At 41.9% G+C, this 18,720-nt stretch overlaps 3 protein-coding genes across 7 annotated transcripts in view; all 3 read right to left on the bottom strand.

The window, feature by feature from the left end:
- The window catches only part of tnni3k (TNNI3 interacting kinase), a 30,496-nt gene extending 26,589 nt beyond the window's left edge, over window positions 1–3,907 (bottom strand). For 2 of the 3 annotated variants that reach the window (XM_028586874.1, XM_028586875.1), the window contains exons 1-13: window positions 3,710–3,907; window positions 3,291–3,399; window positions 3,036–3,121; window positions 2,666–2,763; window positions 2,158–2,268; window positions 1,940–2,038; window positions 1,377–1,515; window positions 1,142–1,286; window positions 948–1,052; window positions 690–784; window positions 448–597; window positions 280–363; window positions 148–204 (exon numbers count right to left, since the gene is read on the bottom strand). In XM_028586874.1, the coding sequence (XP_028442675.1) occupies window positions 148–204; window positions 280–363; window positions 448–597; window positions 690–784; window positions 948–1,052; window positions 1,142–1,286; window positions 1,377–1,515; window positions 1,940–2,038; window positions 2,158–2,268; window positions 2,666–2,763; window positions 3,036–3,121; window positions 3,291–3,399; window positions 3,710–3,749 (1,318 nt within the window). In that variant the 5' untranslated portion in view covers window positions 3,750–3,907. Of the gene's footprint in view, window positions 1–147; window positions 205–279; window positions 364–447; window positions 598–689; window positions 785–947; window positions 1,053–1,141; window positions 1,287–1,376; window positions 1,516–1,939; window positions 2,039–2,157; window positions 2,269–2,665; window positions 2,764–3,035; window positions 3,172–3,290; window positions 3,529–3,709 lie in introns of those variants that run through there. The other variant, XM_028586877.1, reaches the window with a different exon arrangement.
- Window positions 3,908–4,310: 403 nt separating this feature from the next.
- On the bottom strand, window positions 4,311–7,573 carry fpgt (fucose-1-phosphate guanylyltransferase). 2 transcript variants are annotated; one of them, XM_028586878.1, is made up of 4 exons: window positions 7,375–7,573; window positions 7,078–7,245; window positions 6,865–6,957; window positions 4,311–5,948 (listed from the first exon to the last, which is right to left on the bottom strand). In XM_028586878.1, the coding sequence occupies exons 1-4, from the start codon at window positions 7,445–7,447 to the stop codon at window positions 4,540–4,542; spliced, it is 1,743 nt and encodes a 580-aa protein (XP_028442679.1). In that variant the 5' UTR covers window positions 7,448–7,573; the 3' UTR covers window positions 4,311–4,539. The 2 variants fall into 2 exon arrangements, with proteins under 2 accessions (XP_028442679.1, XP_028442680.1); XM_028586879.1 differs by having other exon boundaries at window positions 7,078–7,197.
- Window positions 7,574–10,438: 2,865 nt separating this feature from the next.
- On the bottom strand, window positions 10,439–18,113 carry acot11b (acyl-CoA thioesterase 11b). 2 transcript variants are annotated; one of them, XM_028587389.1, is made up of 16 exons: window positions 17,910–18,113; window positions 16,315–16,513; window positions 16,091–16,160; window positions 15,882–15,942; window positions 15,691–15,792; window positions 15,473–15,608; window positions 15,217–15,370; window positions 14,312–14,431; window positions 14,012–14,150; window positions 13,832–13,887; window positions 13,187–13,253; window positions 13,000–13,083; window positions 12,439–12,572; window positions 11,919–12,050; window positions 11,543–11,669; window positions 11,120–11,379 (listed from the first exon to the last, which is right to left on the bottom strand). In XM_028587389.1, the coding sequence occupies exons 2-16, from the start codon at window positions 16,502–16,504 to the stop codon at window positions 11,221–11,223; spliced, it is 1,731 nt and encodes a 576-aa protein (XP_028443190.1). In that variant the 5' UTR covers window positions 16,505–16,513; window positions 17,910–18,113; the 3' UTR covers window positions 11,120–11,220. The 2 variants fall into 2 exon arrangements, with proteins under 2 accessions (XP_028443189.1, XP_028443190.1); XM_028587388.1 differs by lacking the exon at window positions 11,543–11,669 and having other exon boundaries at window positions 10,439–11,379.
- Between the last annotated feature and the right edge of the window lie 607 nt (window positions 18,114–18,720).

Below are 18,720 nucleotides of genomic sequence, written 5' to 3'. Positions count from 1 at the left end.
GTGTGTGTGTGTGTGTGTGTGTGTGTGTGGGTGTGTGTGTGTGTGTGTGTGTGGGGTGTGTGTGTGTGTGTGTGTGTGTGGTGTCATATCAGCCATCAGTGATGTGAAGTGTGGGCAAATCGGCTGTGGTTCACTCCACCTCCCTACCTTTAGTCATGCTTTTGATCTTTCCCAGAGGAGACGGGACAGAAACGTAGGACCCATCTGGAAAAGAGACGACAAGTTCAAACAGAGTATTGGGAGGGCTCGTGTGATTTTTAGTCGAGGTGTGTGACTCACCCCCTCCCGGCTGGGAGTACTCATTGCAGGAGGAGTCATCTGGACGTGTGTAGTGTTTCAGTAAGGTGACAATGGCATCATGACCTGAGAGAAAAAAAAGAAAAAAAAAACCAAGGACATGAGTTTTTCATTCGATCTTTGCTGACAGCTCATCGTAAACGGACAGACCTTTTTCATAAGCCCACATCAGGCAGGTCTGCTCATCTTTTTCCCCACTGGACCTGCTGGGGTCACAGGCAACCAGGTTCATGTCGGCCTCGCTGTCCAGCAAGAACTGCACCAGGCGGATGTGGCCATGAAAACAGGCACTGTGTAGAGCTGAATAGAGTAGTTTGGGGACATTTATTACACATTTATAAGTACAAACACAGCTGGCCCTGCACATTAAAGGAGTTTTGAAGGAGAGTCACCTGTGTGTCCATCTCTGCCCTGATTGTTGATGCTCATAGCATTCTGGCTCAACAAGAACTTGACCATCTCCAGGTCTTTACCATAGGTGCATGCACTGTGACACAAGACATGATCACGTCAGAGCAACATGAATCACAGGTTAAAGAATACGTTACATTGTGCCAAACCGCATGCATTTTGTGTCTATGTAAAGTATGTGTATGTATCAGCGATTCTGTTTATCAGACTATAAATAGATACAGCGCGTGAGACAACACCTGTGAAGTGCCGTCTCGCTGAATATGTTCTCCTTTGACAGACTGTCTGTGCCAGAAAGCTGTATGATCTCCTTCACTGCCTCAAATTTTCCATTATAGCAGGCCCTGAGGATACATTCAATACAGCATTTCATTTCTACATCATGTCCCCTACCAAAAAAAAAACTTAAAGAAGGATACTGCAAAACACTTACAAGTGTAATGGTGTGTCCCCATAGATGTTGACAGAGTGAGGCTGCACGTCAAAGTTGCCCTGGAGGAGGAAGCGCACAATCTCATGGTGACCAAAGCGGGCGCAGAAGTGGAGAGGAACGTGATCTTCATTGTCCTGGGCGTTTACTGGCGAGAAGAACGGAAAGGTTACATTCCCACACAGACTCAAGTGTTAACTAGATGTAGGGAAGCACTCTTGGACACTCAAGCCCTCACCATTGGCTTTGCTCCCTTCTCCCATCAGCAGCTTGATGATGCAGAGGAAACCCTTGGCTGCAGCCAGGTGCAGCGGCCGGTCCCCTACCTCACCACTCGCATTCACATCTGCCCCAAACTTTAGCAGAAGCTTTGCCACCTGAAAGGCAGCGAGTGAAAAAGAGATGAGAGAAAACATGTTAATTCAGATAAGAAGTGTAATAATATATTTTTTTTAAAGGTCCCATGGCATGAAAATTTCTTTTATGAGGTTAATTAATAGGCATTCCCCCAGCCTGCCTATGGTCCCCCAGTGGCGAGAAATGGCGATAAACCGAGCCCTGGGTATCCTGCTCTGCCTTTGAGAAAATGAAAGCTTGCATGGGCCGATCTGGAATGTATCTGGCTTTAACTCTGCACCAAGGCTGAATTTCGAAAAAGAGAGACTTCAGATACAGTATTAGGGGACCACTAAGGTCTATATAAAAGCATCCAAAGAGCACCATGTCATGGGACCTTTAAATAATAAGTGTTTTATTTCTCTTAGTATGGAATGCAGAGGTGCTAAAATAAAAGCACTTTACCTGCTCATAGCTGTTATAACAAGCAATATGCAAAGGGGTGAAAAGCACAGCATCCTGAACATTCACATAAGCTCCATGCTGCAGGAGTATATCTGCTGCCTGGTGGGGGTGGAGGGGGAAATGGCACATTATCAATTTATAGAAGCAATGCAAAGTCCAGAGCTGTTGATAGTTTTCCTCACGGTAATAGAAGACAAAAAAGAACACCCAGCTGTCACCTCATGGTGGCCGGCCAGCGTGGCGACGTGCAGGGCAGTGAGGGCCCCGTAGCCCACCTGCTGCACGTCCGACCCTCCGTGGAGAAGCGCAGTCAACAGCTCCGCATTATCCTGGGGTGTGGGGGATTCACAAGCCAGGATTAAAAAGTCATTCAGAATCAGTGATCAATAATGATAATCCAATGATGTTTATTACCCTGAAATTGGCCACTCCGCATAATGACTTTTATTTTTAAGTATATTTTGACGCTAATGTTTGTGTACTTAAGTAAACTTCTGATTGCAGGACGTTTACTTGTAACAGGGTATGTATAGCCTTTGGTATTACTACTTTTACTTAAGTAAAAGAGCCGAGTACTTCTCCCACCACTGGTACTTGCACTCCACCATGTGGTAGGAATGCTGTTCACCACATAACAACACAAGCAAGACAAAGATTGCACATACAGACATATTATGAAAATATTTAAATTCGGAATTTATTGACCTTCACATTAATTCTCTTCACCTTATAAGCAGCCAGGTGGAGCGCAGTGAATCCATTCCTGGACAGTCTGGAAGGACGCAGGCCTTTGAGCATCAGGGTGCGGATATGTGTCTTGTTCCCTGGTCACAAATGCGTAGTTTTTATGTGCTTATAAAATATTTCTGTTACCAAAACGTCACGTTCATTGTGAATGACACAAAACGTTCATGTTTCTTTCTTCGCTTTAACTGTTAATATTCCATCTTTATGTACAATTAATTTCAAATCTACTGTTTGCTGTTATGTGACCGAAAGGTCATCTTCAGACAATAATGTCATATCATAGTAATCCTCCGTTCCACTGCCACATTTTGTGGAGGAGTTATTAATAGACTGTTGTAGTCATGCATACCTCCACATACGCAGCAGAGATGCAGCAGCGACAGCCCCTTCTCTGTTCGGTAGCTCAAGTTCACTTTCTGAAAAGCTTCATCAGAGCTGAGGGACAGAAAACCAGCATCTCCTGCTCGTGAGAAGTTGACGCTCGACTGACACAGAAAAGTGAGCCGACGGAGAACGCAGGCACACAAAGCACCGCTTGATCAATTAAATGCAGTTTACACAATGGCTGAATTCCATTTTTAAAAACAGAACATGTATTTGTCACCTGAAAGCAAGTTTGAGATTCACGATCTCGCTGTCCTTGAGCTGGAGATCATCTTCCAACTTCTCAACGATCAAGGAGTACGACTCGCCCACCTTCTTCTTCCACTCGTCTTCGCAGCAACATCATCATAAACATAACAATTTAATAATAGAAATCCCATTGCTTATTATTGCCCATATGCAGAAATACTCATGTTTTAATATAGAGTCCAAACAACTGTATTTGAGCTGTACTATATTGTCAGTCACAGTTTTAAAAAGGCTTGTACAACTTGTTTGTGATAGAGAGTGAAGGCAGCCAAATGTAACTCCTACCCCTCCAGGATTTTCTTCTTTAATTCAATCATCGTTCTCACTCCTTGTGGATACATGTGTAATTAATAATATTCCCATGCAATCACAAACACACCAAGCCATTACCTGTGCACGTCTGAGACGGTCTTGATTTGTAATTTCCCATTGATAAGATCTCTTTTGTCCTGTACTATTGTGCTGTATAGTTTGGTAAAGCAGTAATACAATCTCTCACTCTGCCACAATTGCCCAAGTCCAGATAAAGGGGGATCATGGCTGTGGGCTAAAAATAAACACCTTTGAGTGGAATGCCGAACAACTATGACAACTGATCTCCGTGTGTGTGTGTGTGTGTGTGTGTGTGTGTGTGTGTGTGTGTGTGTGTGTATGTATTTCTATATATGTATATTTAAGTATATTCTAGCGCTGGGCGATATGGAGAAAATCAAATATCACGATATGTTTGACCAAATACCTCGATACCGTAACGATATTGTAGTGTTGACTATATTCACAAAATATTTACACAATGAGATTTTTGATAAATAATCAGCAGTAATGTGGATATAATGACTAAGTGGGTAAAGGCAAATAATACAACAGTCTGGTAAGTTCAGAAAATGACATCACTTTACTGTAATGCAGCCTTTAAAACCATGAAAAGACAACACTTATGCCATATCACAATATTACGATATCCAAAATCTAAGACGATATCTAGTCTCATATCACAATATCGATATATTGCCCAGCTCTAGTATATTCCTGTCATTTTTCACAGCAGACGTGTCCTTTGTGTGTAATGGGCACATCTATGTGCAGAGCAGTGCTGTGAATGAGGTAATGAGTAAAATGAAATTTGGAGGAAAGGATGAACTTTATGACATGTACCACAATAAATCAGATTACAAAATACATATCAGATCTTTATACTGCTGACAAAACCCTATAGTCCTTCAATTGTTGGGTTTTTGCTGTGTGATGTCTTCATATAGTCCCTTCCTGAACTTCAACATCTCCTCCAGGTTTTTACACTGTAAGGCCTCTTGCATAGACATCAGCTTTGTGTCTTTAGGTAAAGAGAACGTAGAGCCACTCAGGGCGGCCTGCAGCATCTCCAGAGACAGTGAGAATGAGCTTTTTTGATCAGAGGAAACAGGAAACAAACAAGCGTTCCATAAACTACAGCTGGATGCATCACCGGAGAACCTCAGGACTTCATTTTTCAGCCCCCAGTGGGACAGACACGCTGTCAGGCTGAAACCAAAAAGCTTCAGCTCTTCCATATATGCGGGGGCCTCCACGCTGCGCTTCAAGTTGTCACTTATCCCAAAGACGACAGTTACAAACCTGGTTTGGTGCTTGTAATTCACACACAGAGAATGCATGAAGACTCCAGCAGGCACTGAGAGGCCTGCACTGACCCAGCAGCTGCTGACAATGGAGCCGCCAGCTACGGAAGCTCCTGCTCCCAGTCTGGAGTACTCCACCACTGAACCAGCTCCCACAGTGCAACTGGGATCGAGGACGCTGTACATGACGCAGCATCCCGAGGAGGAGTTGTCATTCATGTGTACGCTGAAAGCAGATGACAGGAGACCCAGCTCCCTGCTCAGCGCCACACCCTCAGTAAGGTGAAAGAGGTACTCTGATGTGGTCCCAATGTGATAAAACTTGGAGTTGTTCAGGAGGATGACATTCAGCGGAGTCCCTTTTAGAAGATGAAAGATCTTTCGGCGGATTTTCACCAGACTGCTCTCCTCTTTGGTTACATTTGCAGTGTTGTTGGTGTAATCTATGGTGGCTTTAGGGCCCAGTGCCTGGAGAAAGTCCCCATACGCGTCTACCTCACAGTCCAAAGGCCCCAACTCCTTTAGCAGATTAAGAAGAGACTTTGCAGTATCAAAGTCGACATAATAGGTGCTGTCTGTGTAGACAAACTCGGTGTCAGAAAGAGAATACCAACCACCCTGCCTTTTACAAACAGCTCCACAGTCTCGCATCGTATTGATGCTTGGCTTGTGCAGGAAGCGCAGGCAGGAAATGTTTGCCATTTCAGAGTAAGTAGACTTTTCATTTGAATCCAACACAAACACTCCGTGGGTAGTCCCAATAGACAGTGGGGAGGGGTGGGCTAAAGCTGTAAAGCCAGGTTTGTCGAACCTTACGCACTTATCCTCTGAAATACTGTAGAGCTCTATGTCGTCTGCACAGGTCACCAGTACACCAGGCTTCATCTGGGACGGGAAATCCACGTACAAGGCCAGTTTGAGCTCCAGCATCTGGTAGAGAGGGTCACCCAGCGGCACGGCGGTGAAGATCTTCCCCAGGGCGCTGGCACTGGGCAGACGCTGACTCAACCCCCCTGGAAGGATGAGAACAGAAATATTAAAGTGGGAAACATCACATAGAAGGGTTAATTAGATGCTGATGATCCCCTGCTGGAGCTGCAGGTGGAGATAGAGAATTTAAAAGTTGTAGTATAAAACTTGTAGGGAGTTTGTGTGCAGTCTTTGACCTCATGTTAGACTCTGTGCTGTTACCCTATATCATTTTGATTTTGATATGATTCTTAAATTTAAAAGAAAAAAAGTGACTGTGGTGTTGTGATTTGGACTGTTTCACATGTGAAGAAGCAGTGATGAAGTTTAAAAGGCACCATGTTAAAGTGTAGTAGTTGCTTATTCTTTTAGAGGAGTAATACTGTATGGTGTCTGACTTTGGCAAGTGGCTTTAACAGTTCATGGGCGTTAATTGATTTTAATTTGACTCATATAGTATATACACTACCGGTCAAAAGTTTGGTGTCACTTAAAAATTTCCATTCCACTCCATTACAGACAGAATACCATCTGAGATCAGTTGCATTGTTTTTTTTTTAATCAGGGCAGCAGTTTTCAGATTACATGATGTGCTTACATAATTGCAAAAGGGTTGGCGACTGTTGTAGAAAGAAGTGGCTGATCTTTAATGCAATATCTACATTGCCCATTATCAGCAACCATTCATCCAATGTTCCAATGGCCCATACTGTTTACTAATCTGATATCATTTTAAAAGGCTAACTGAGAGAACACTGGAGAACCCTTTTGCAATTATGTGAGCACATAATGTCATCTGAAAACTGCTGCCCTGGTTAAAAAAAAAAAACAATGCAACTGATCTCAGCTGGTATTCTGTCTATAAAATGGAGTGGAATGGAAATTTCTAAGCGACCCCAAACTTTTGACTGGTAGCGTAAGTACTCATCCATCAGCAAAGAGGTCATTGAAATCTCAAACCTGCATGGATGAGGATGACTCTCAGCCTGCCCAGAGCCGTCCCATAGATGTCATCCAGCTGCTGCAGTGCGTACAGAGTGGAGCCCCCATTCCCTTGAAAACAAAATGTCATTCATAATAGTAATAATAATAATGTCGTGCTTTGTTGATCCCCCTCAGCAACAAACAGAGGCCGGTGAAATGAAAGTGGAGAGTGAATGCTGACTCACTCACCTATTTTAGATCCAGGAGGGTCTGAGAAGACCTCGTAGTGAACGCCGAGCGGAAGCTCTTTTCTGTCAACTTTCTCTCTGATCTGCAGCTCGTACGCGTCTCTCTGGCTCACGTCCACAGCTGTCACAACCACCACATCCCAAAACTCACCGGGCTGCACCTCTGCGGCTTAACGCAAAGAAAAAGCACGGCACTTTCCACAGAGAATAAAATACAGGTGTAACGACTTTAAGCTAAACACAGGAGGAGGAAACCTACTTTAACAGTCACACGAGACCGAGAAGATGTAAAACTCACCGCGCAGAGCGTTAAATCTTCTGAGTTTTTCTCTTGTTGCCGTTTGTAACTCTTTGATACTTTCCCGACTCATACTGTCGCTTCCGATGTCGATTAAATATACCCACTGGAGTGCCACATAAGTTGTTATAATAACGGTTGTAGTTACAGTGTAGCAAACCTTTCAGTCCCTCACTTCCGGGTGTCCGTCACGTGGTCAGCTGTGTTTACAACGTAGGCGGTGATAGAGCACGTGCTGGGGATTTAAGAAATGATGACAAATAGATTTAGTCGATGTTTTAGCATTTTTCTAGGAACTTATTATTAAATCAGTTGGATCAAAGTGGCCGAAAACATTTTACCAGTGCCATATTCTTCAATTAGATGCTTAGCTTATCTTTAAAACAGAATACACACACACACACACACACACACACACACACACACACATATATATATATATATATATATATATATATATATATATATATATATATATATAATCAGATGAGTCGGTACATTTAGTAGGCTAAATGGGAGTTGCAAGAATACATCTTATAGTGGACTTCCTTAGCCCTGTAATGTTGAATCAATGAAGCTTTCTACTTCCAGTTCACAGAGAGAAATCAACTCCATAAGTATTTTCCTGAAGATCAGTCTATTTTGAGAGTGAATATATATAACTTATTTTCATTATTTGTCCTTTTAGTATAACTTCTTTGTTTTTTACATACATTTCTTATTAATATTGAATAGACCTCTAATGCAAATATGTATTGAACTTATTTTACAGTGTTCTGCCTGTATTATTGTTGTTTTCTGTATTGTTGAAAGAAGGAAAAAAAACATTTGACCAAAGAAATAAGATTAGAAACCACAATAATGTAAAGTTGTCATTTTCTTTAATTTCATTTCCATTTTCATTTTGTTCATACAATGGTGCAATGATATTTTCTGTGAACTTAATCGTCTCAAGTGTTGACTTTGGAGTCCTCGGTGCTAGCTATGGCCTAGTGAGCTCATCCTATAGGTACTAATGTTGTTTTTGTGGTTTTATTTTTTACCATAGATGCAGACAATCGATCTTACCGCACAAAGCATCCTGATGTCAAAGAATCAGGTCTAGTCAGCAAATAGATCAAATAAATAATTACATTTTTTGAATGTGGCTGATTGTCTGCTGCATACACCAACTTATCCATTGGTGACAAGTGTGATCATTACAAGGTGCACTTATAATAAAACAAAGTATTATTTTGAACAAGGTGTGACTGTCACTGTTCACATCTCATCACACGTCAGATGCTCTGAGAACATCCTCAGGCGTGGCTACATGGCATCAGGTTGCATATTGCTACAAATATATTCTCTTTCACACAAGCCACACTCCTGGTGCTGTGTTATAAGAAGAAGCAAGTGCCAGGGGTCCTAAATCTCCATGACAACAATATGTGGAAATGTCCAAAAACCCTTTGACATCTCAGTGGTGCTAAAAAGGAAAGTTAAAGACACAATTACAGATACTCAGAATCAGAAAGGATTTATTGCCAAGTAAGTAACACTTATAAGGAATTTGCCTTGGTGGATGGCGCATACATAAACATATTAAACATTGATTTGAAATAAACAAACAATAAATACAGAAACAAATATGTACATATAACTGTTTAACATTAAGAAAAAAGAGGCTGTATGGAAAGTGTTGAGGGATGTGCCAAAGTTAAGGAAATGTAGAATGTGCAGAGAACAGGTATATACAAGAGGTCAGACAATGTCAGCAACAAAAATGATATATTCAAGTTTTAGAGTCTGTTCTTTCCATACTGATTGGACAGGAACGTGACTAGCTACTTTGTTTTCCGACATGCAACTTTGTAATCAGCAGTTGGTTTTAACAAGCACTCCTTTAAGTATTTTATTTTCATATGTTTTGTTTTCTTTGGTTGGATAGGTTTCTGTGCACCGAGAGCACCATCGTCAACCTTCCAGTATAGCTAAGATGAGGCTGTTTGTAGCTCTCAGAGCTCTGTAGACAAAGGCTGCCTCGAGTCCCAGATGACAGCCAACAAGTTGCAGGTGGACCATGAGCAAAACGAGTTGGTAAGCCAGCTTATGGAGCTAAAGCGTCAAGAACAAGAGGGAGAAAGCACTCTGGCAGAGGCAGACGGAGCTCAGATGCACTCTGCTCTGAAAGTGTTAAGAGCCAGTGGGGACGGGCAGGTGCACTTCTATAACAGAGGACAAGGAGGATGGCTTGGGAATGGGCACTGATGACAGCCCTCAGGAGGGGGGGGGGGTGCAGCTTGCCTCACTGACCGAGGCCTTTAACAAGAATAGCACACATCACATCAGGCGCCGTTCAGTGACCTGCAGACGGGTGTGAACTAGCAGTGAGTGTCAAGCTGCAGGCCAACACACATCACACATCCAGAGGATGCTGTGGACTGACTCATTTCACAGATGTCATTAGTGACTGGCTAGTACATGAAGGTATTTCATCGTTACCTAAAATTTCACACTTTACTCACAATCCTATACAGTAAATTTTTCTGTTTAAGATTATTTGTTGGGGTATTTTAGGCCTTTATTTCTATAGGACAGATTAGACATCAAAGGGGAGAGAGAGGGGGAATGATACGCAGCAAAGGGCCACAGGTCGGAGTCAAACCCGCGGCCGCTGCGTCGAGGAGTAAACCTCTATACATGGGGCGCCCGCATCACCAGGTGAGCAAACCAGGCGCCCACAGTACATTTTTCATCATGGATGCATTCGCTCTTCCCTGTTTTGCTGTCCGGGAAGCAGTGGGAGCATAACAGGATGATCATGGAACAAACACAATACCTGGAAAGCGAGCAGAGCTGCAAACTCCTTTTAAACCCCAGTCACAAGCTTTCTGTTTCACTAAGACTCCATCGTACTCCTCTGCCGGCCTGTGCACCTATTACAAAACTAAAATCACAACTTACAGCGGGGATACAGCTGCCAGCTGTGTTTGGCTTTCGCTTCATAAAAATGGTTAAGGAATGGTAGGAATGCAGGGTGAGGGAAGTAAACACAGACACGACAGCTCAAATGAGCATAATCCACTGGTCTATAGTCTTTATTGTTTCAGTTCAAATCAAGACAGCTCGAGATGTGAGATACTTGGCCACTGAATATCAACATATCATACAATCAGTACAAGAGTCGTCCTCTAAAACTATACATCGTCTCAAAATAAAACGGCAACATTACACACTATTTGTACATCCTGGCTTACTCGTAGTTAAAGTCTTAATCAAATAGCTTAAAAACTTTATTTAGGAGGTAGAAACTTAAACTAAAGAGGCTGATTGAAACATCTCAGCTGAGACTAAAACACTGGCAATACCATTAAAAACATGGCTGTCTAAGGATAATAGATTGCTAAGGTTGTGTTAAATACTTAAACCTATGTACCACAATATGATTCATTGATCTATAAATTAGCATAGAGAGTGTTTCACAATATATTAGCTCTAATAAAACGTAAGAGGCTTAAAATCCAAGAGAAACATTGTGCAGTCTTGCTTCATACCTATTAATCTTGCTGAAAACAAGCAGCAAGTTCTTTATATTTTCATCCTTTTAAAAGAGAATTTCGCCCATGCCCAGAATGAACAAAGTCATACAGTGAGAACTGAGGTTTAAATACGTGAAAGAAACTACAAATCCATAGCAAAAACGATTGTAATCTCAGGGTGGGCCACTGACATTCAACTACAGTATGGGCTCTTAGAGCACAGCACATCAACAACAGAGGTGAAATGGGATGACGATAGTGATCTGAATCCTTCCTACTGATGCTACTGGTCCTCTTGTAGGGAGACCTTGGCAGCACTGTTGTGTCACTGTGCAGAGTGTGGCAGAGCAGCCAGGCTGTCCTTGTTGGCCTCCAGGAAGTGACTACAAGCAGAAAAGGTGCTGGAAAAGCTGGAGGACAGGCCAGCAATGTCTGTGGAGATGTAGGGGAGGACACCCGGTGTGGCCTGGTTGTAGTAGGTGATCTGAAACAAAACACATCAGGTCACAATGTGGTGCAGTAAACCACTGCATCTTGTACTGCAGTTACTTTAGTTTTGCAGTTGTGAGTTGTTAAGTGTTAGAATGCATTAATGTGCTCATAGCAAGCGCGCGTGCTGAAATGTGTTCCCTTCTCATTTGGCCAACCTTGGTAACAGTGCTGGACTCTTCCCAGATTGTGAAGCCAGCAGAAAGCACCTCTCCCCTGGTGGAGTCCTCAGTGGGAGGGTGAGTGGGCAAAGTGACAGAACGCAGAGCGATCAGATATGGGTCCCTGAGAGGGACAAATAAGGATAGCATCATGAGACTTGATTAAAAAAAGAGCAAGCGGAAGGCAAAAATGCAATATCTGGTGGCATACAAATATAATATAAGGTGGAATAGGAAATCAGGAAACCCATGGGATAGTTAAATTAAGAAAATACAGCAGTAAAGGGACAAACAACATGTAAGATGACAGGAGCAGGGTGATTTCTAAATGTTTATTACTTGGTGTGTTATACCACTTTTATTATACCAATACCTGGCGTCACATGGCTTTCTTCTGGATGCCAGCAAGATAAAGTCCTGGCCTTTGCCACCTTTAGTGACAGACGGTGTAACCACACGATAAAGGGTGTCATCCTCGTCTGCTTGGTTGATCACCTCACACTCCCTGCAGTGGCCACAAAGTAATGAGCATGTGATAAAACGCAAATATTAGAATAAGCGTCTCGTGCTGCTGTCACTAATAAATAAGAAATAAGTAATTCTGTAACTTCTTGAATTAATTCTGTTAGCAATATCCAGTCCACATAACTGCTGCAGCATAACCGTGTGAGCTTTCAATGGGTTTAAAAAAAAAAAATCAAACTGTATAGTTGTGACCATTTTTTTTAAGGATTTACATCTTCTGTAGAAACAAGTGGGTTTTGAGTGGGTTTTTTTGTAATTTGTTGACAATAACAATAACATAGAACAGCATTAGAATTATCCTTTAAGCTTATTCTGCTGATGAATTAACTGTAAGTTGCTGTGTGTCAGATAAAGCTACTCATACTAACTCATAGTGTGGGTCCCACTCCTTTCTCCTGCTCAGGTCCGAGAGTAGGTGGAACGTCTGCTCTGCCGGTACGCTGACGTGCATCTCCACCTTGAAACACAGCATGTGGTTTTCCTCCAGTGTGTACAGTCTGACCTAACAACGGGGCACATCCACAAAGAGGAGGTGGGCTCTATGTCTATAAATAGGATATGTTCCAGTTATCATAATGTGAGTTTGAGTGCTGTCAAAACTGCCACATTAACTGGTGGGTGCATGAGAGATTATAAATATGGTAATTATACATATTTTGAGGGTGTACTATATTCAGGTCTTATTCTCTAAATCTCTGAAAATGACTTTTGGAGCAGATGTAAGTTTAAAGTTTCAGCTTTAGACCAAGTTGTCTAACTTAAACTGCATTATTCCACATTTTAACTAAAGCAATATGGGCCCACCTCCAGGACAGCCACTGTGACTGTGCAGCTTGTCCAAAAAAATACAGATCAGAATGCGGTGGAATCACAACAGCTGTATCTATTTAACAAGCTTTATCCTGGATGACGATACAAAAAATACTGACCTTGTTTTTCTCAAAAGTTAATACCCAGTTGTTCCTGGCATCCATTAGTTTCAGTGCTGATACATTATTGTAGCTCAGGTACATCTACAAAACAAAAGGACTGTCTGAACTTTAGAATACAGCGGCCGGCAATATCTTATAAGCCTCACTAAGCATGTGTGCCTCTGTTTGCCAGAAATTGCAATACCTGGTTACTTGGATCCCAGGGCACAGAGACAGGCACTTCAGTTTGCTTGCAGGAGATAATGTATTTCCTGTAAACATGTAGGGCACAATGATTTACATTCAGGGACAAAAGGAAGACCTGAGAACCTGATCATAATATGAAGCTTTTTTTTGTTCTAGCAATGATCCAACACATTTGGTCATCAAACGGTGGAATAAAGATTATACTGGAGGCCGGGTATTTTACAGTTGAACAATGAACTTATTATGCTTGATAGACTCTGCACCAAAGTCTGCTCAGCTCTGATATGCTGCTCTGCCAAGTCATGTGCTGCTGCAGAGTATTGTAAACAATGGATTTTGCAGCACAGCACTGGACAAACGAAGCAATGATGACACTGGTTCTGTATTACTTCCAGTGCTTTATACTGCAACCATGCACTATGAGTGAATCATTAGAACTTGACAGAGAGCCACTTTAGGCTCAAAACATACTTTTCCTAACGTCATAAATTTTGTAAAGGGAGCAGATGTTGTGAATCCTTTGGGAGATCGAGAATACGTTTTCTTTTGCATATGAAGCAACATTTACGCTGACAAAAATTTACACATCTGCAATAAACCCTCCGATATATCAGTGCAAAAGGGTTTAAGAGGACATACTGACCTATCAAGGCGAATCTTCTTCCTGGCAACAGCTTCTAGATATCGTCTTTTTCCATCCTGTAAAACATGGGGGAAACCCTTTGCTAAAATCCTTATAAAAGGATGCTTACTTTGGGAACTTGGTACTAAAAATTATCTTTTTTTTTGTCTCTATACTTTGCTGGACACTAAGAAAACTCACCACAGGCTCAGGTCGTATCCGTGGCAGCGTGCATGGCTTCCTGTCGCTGTCCAGAACCTCAAAGGTCATAAAGGCACTATTTATATGGCGCAGAGGTTCTCCACCCTTGTAGGCCTCAGCACACACTCCTACCTCCATGCTAGAGCACACCATGTATGCAGGCGCGCGGGTTCAGAAAAAATGTGCATAGACACAGATTTACAGTATAAACAAACTTGTGCATGTTTAAGTTACAGAAATACATTGCAAGCCTGTTTTAGATGAGTTGACAGTGATTTGCTTCATTTTGTGTACACTCACCTGTGCTTGAAGGAATTGTTAACAATTGCTTTCAGTACCAGTCGGTCACCAATGTGAGACGGGCCACGGAAATGGAACATGTCTATGCTCCTCAAGGTTGGGTGAGCGTGACACAAGCGACTAGATGCAAAAAGATGAAGAAAAAAAGAAGAAGGCGTTTGCAGTTTTTTCTTGTGCGATGCTTGAAATTTGTTAGGAATTACTACGAATATACTTATTTGTTTTCTTGCCGAGAGTTAGATAAGAAGATCGATACAACTCACATATCTCCCGGTTAAATATGAAGCTACAGCCAGCAGGAAATCCAGAGTTCTTGCTAGAGCACAATTTGAATTTGCTCAACGAGTCACTCTGGCAACGAGTAATGATGCTCATTACCCATGCCCTTGGAGCCGAGCTGCACCAATCACATTGGTGTATCTGATATAGGCGGGAAAGAGGTGAGCTAAACAGATGACAACAGCGCTGTGACGTTGAAGTCCGGAATCAGTCAGTAAACATTGGTCGTAGTGTTATCCAATTGCATGCAGTGATATTTTCAAATGCATGCTTGGTGCCGCCCGTTGAGTTGGGCCATTTCCATTACTCATAGCCAGACCCTTAATCTTTCGGATTTGGGTCTGGATTTCCAGGCTACATTTATCTTAGCCTGGCATAAAAGCTGGAAACAGAGGGAAACAGCTGGCCTGGCTCTGTCCGAAGGTAGGGAGTTTCCAGTCTTTAAGCTAAGATAAGCTAACCGACTGCTAGCTGTCGCTTTATATTTAACATGCAGATATGAGAGTGATTTTGATCTTCTCACCTAACTCAGAAAGAAAGCGATTGGGTATATTTCTCAAAATGTGAAATTATTCCTTTAAAGCTAGTTTAAGTCTAGTAAGAAAACTGGACAAGTAGGAACACACCTTGCTGCAATTGTAGCCACATTCTCCATCCAGGCCATGATCTGGCCCCCAAAGGTGCTGACTTGGTGGTTGGCATGTGGCGGTAGCACCAGCTCCACACTCTCCACCCGTGTCCGCTCAGCCGGCACAGCGTCCTGGTACTCCTGGCATTCTCCTGATGAGAGCGCATAAACAAGGAGCTTTAATCAATCAGATTTGAAATGGTGCTTGTGTGAAATTGTGCTGTGTTATAACGTGCTATGTCTACACCCTGTACCCAGTTGAGCTGTGCTGCTGTTCAGTAGGTCTGTAATGATCTCGGCATGGATGAGCCTCATCCTCCTCCGCTCTGCTGCCAGGCTGTACTCCATCTGCTCCATTTGTGTGTGAGGAAGCACCTGCTTTAGCTGTACCTGTGTACACATAGCACACACAAACTCAGGGGATGTTGAACTACCTACAGTAGAATGCATATTTCGGGTTATTGCACCTTACCTTCCCAGCTTCAGTTCGTCTTGCGACAAAGGTAGCAAAGGCATGGCAAACCTTCCACTGCCTGTCTGTGTAAAGGTCCTCACAATTCACCAATATACCCACCTGAAATGAAAAAAAAAATCACCACATGCATCTGATTTGTCTGAAATATAATGTTCACCATGCTGAAAGCAAAAACAATGTCCACCAACCTCCATACTGGACGTGAAGGCTCTGTTGACCTTTGCTATGATGTTGACAACTTTTCCCACCCTGGAGTAGACAGACAGAGAGGCTTATCTTTACTGTCAACACAGAGCAGTGATGATAGTATCAACACGATCAGGACGTCTCTGCTGTGAGACATAATAATCAGTTGGTGATACCCCTTGGCAGAGTAGCATTAGAGTTAATACCTTACCCTATGGTGTGTTCAAAGTGGATGTCGTCAACAGATGCAGTGACACAGGAACAACCTGCATGTCTCTCAGCTGGGAGAGGAGAGATTCCACAAATATTTAAGTTGCGCCACACAAAGTCACAAAGCGTCAGCAAATCAGGCAAAGTGGCTTATGAGGTGTAATGATGTACATCTATAAAGCCGGACAGAAATAAAAAGGGGGAGGTTTTCTGATGTTTTCCTACCTGACAAGCAGGCTGTGGAGTCCATCCACTTCAGCAGCTGTCCGACACTCAGCTCTCCACAGTGATTGGCGTGGCACGGTAGCACAATCTGACTCATCTTCACTTCAGTGGGGTTTCTGTCCACGTCATCATTCTCCTCAATGAACAGAAGGTCCTGCATGGTGTCTGCATATTTCACCTCTGACGTCATAACTCACAACTTCACGGACAGGAAAACAGGAGAAGTTGTTACAGTAAAACCAAGACACTGCCCGCTTTGATTTGGACCCACATACTTAAGTTGAATATAATCATTACAAGTGATCCAAATGTAAACAAAATGGTCGCCACATCACCATCATTTAAAAAAATATGATTGGAAGCTGCATCTATTAATACAGCTAAATTAATGTGATGCTGTCCAATAGGGCTGCCACCTCTTAGTCGATTAATCGACTAATCGGTCGTTTTGGTCTTAGTCGACTAAGATTTCTTTAGTCGATTAGTCATTTTTTATGCTTATTCATGCTTAATTACTTATTTCCAAGAAACTTCTGAGCACATTTATGGTAAACACAAGATTTAAAGTGGTGCTTTTGCAGGATTAATTGTGGAGAAACTCAGTTTTACAGATGGTTAATTAACTACATTTATATTGTGCTTTTCTAGTCTTAACCACCTCTCAAAGCGCACAGCTCTGTCAATTAAATCAACTAATCGATTAGTCGACTAAGAATTTCTTTAGTTGAGGACAGCACTACTGTCCAAACACTTGGTTATATCAGCTGTAGACCACTGGGAGTAAAGCAGGGGCCTTTTCCAAACAGCACGTTCACTTCTGATTCCTTGGCTTTAAACATGGAACATGTCCTGATGTAGAATCACCAGTTTGCAGGTTTAAAAGTGTTTCTTGGATAGTTGATGAAAATCAGAAGTTTGGGATTCATTCATGGACACTTTCATCTGACATAAAACTATCCATTTTGAGGTTCAGGGGTCAGCAACACAGCTGTTTACATCCACATATTACTAACAGTAACTTAAGTGTTGAGTCAGAGGCACAACTTCCAAAAGACAGACGTTTGTAGACTAAATGTGAAAACTGGACTCAGTTTGGACCTTTGCTGCATCATAAGACGCTTTACATAATCTGCAACTCGGTTTGACGTCTGAGGAATTGCTCAACATTTGTAACATTTAATACCTCTCAACTGTTTGAAGAATTTCATTTTACATGCAGTGTTTTTGAAAATGTAGCCTGCGACTTGTCTTTTTAGAGCATGTTTAAAACTATGTTAAGGCATGCGGCTAAATGAGGTATTCATGGAAACTATGCGTTGGGACACTGACATGTTTGCCCATAACTGCAGCTCCAGTGGGGCGCAGTGGTCACCTGTCTTTCCTAAGTGTCAGGAGCTTCAGTGACCTTTACAATGACTTCAAGTGAAATTTAGACATACCACAACATTCACCATTAACTTCTGTCGCACAAGAATAAGAACACACGAGGCGGGCTATAAATATAAATCCCTGCTGTTCATTCAGCAAAACAAGTCGTAGCAGTAAACATATACACAACAGCGTCACCCTGAAATAACAAAATAAAAATGGCTTACCAAATGTTCAAGTCACTGCTGATGGTGAAATGAAAATAAAGTCCTTCAAGTGCCAATAAACCGTCGGCTACAAAACATTGACACGGCTGACAAACTGCAGCCTGCGACCCGGACCTCTTTTCATTTCACCCACTCCTCAGCAACTTTATAAACACACACATTGCAAACACACGCTACCGCTGGAGGGAGGGAGAGAGAGGGAGAGAGAGACCATCCCCTGTAATGGTTACATACGTCCACATTTTTAAGGTGGAACTGTAGTTACCTTATATTTAGGGGCTAGAGGCTGCTATAGGAGCAATATTCAAATAAAACATACAAACTTTTATGGATACTAGAAAGACTGTAAACAGTGTTTTTTTTCTTCAATATGAATAGGGCATTTTTATGTCTTCCATACACAAGTGATTTTTGAAAAGTTAAACCCATTAAATATCTGAGGAACGTACATACATAATATCGACTTTTTATTGATTTGCTGTGTATCATAGGCCTTTACATTTTCTGATTTCTTATCTAAGAGAAAAACTATTATTCTATCCCAAATCATCACCTTTTTCTGGTTCTGATGAAGCCAAACCTAATTGTTTTTCCTATAAGTTGATAATAATTAATTCACTCAAAAGTCAATAAAATATAGAAATATGTGGCCCTTTTTTAGTATGGAGCACCAGGTTAACAGAATGTATGTAATGAAATGAACACTGTTTTAATTAGAATGGACCTCCGATCTGATGGCAAAAAAAAAAAAAAACTGAAAACATTTACAGGGGTCTTCTTTTATATTATAAATATTTAGATTATACTCTGT

The sequence above is a fragment of the Perca flavescens genome, chromosome 9, assembly GCF_004354835.1.
Source record: "Perca flavescens isolate YP-PL-M2 chromosome 9, PFLA_1.0, whole genome shotgun sequence".
Classification (NCBI taxonomy): Eukaryota; Metazoa; Chordata; class Actinopteri; order Perciformes; family Percidae; genus Perca; species Perca flavescens.
This window is presented reverse-complemented; position numbering and strand designations above follow the sequence as displayed.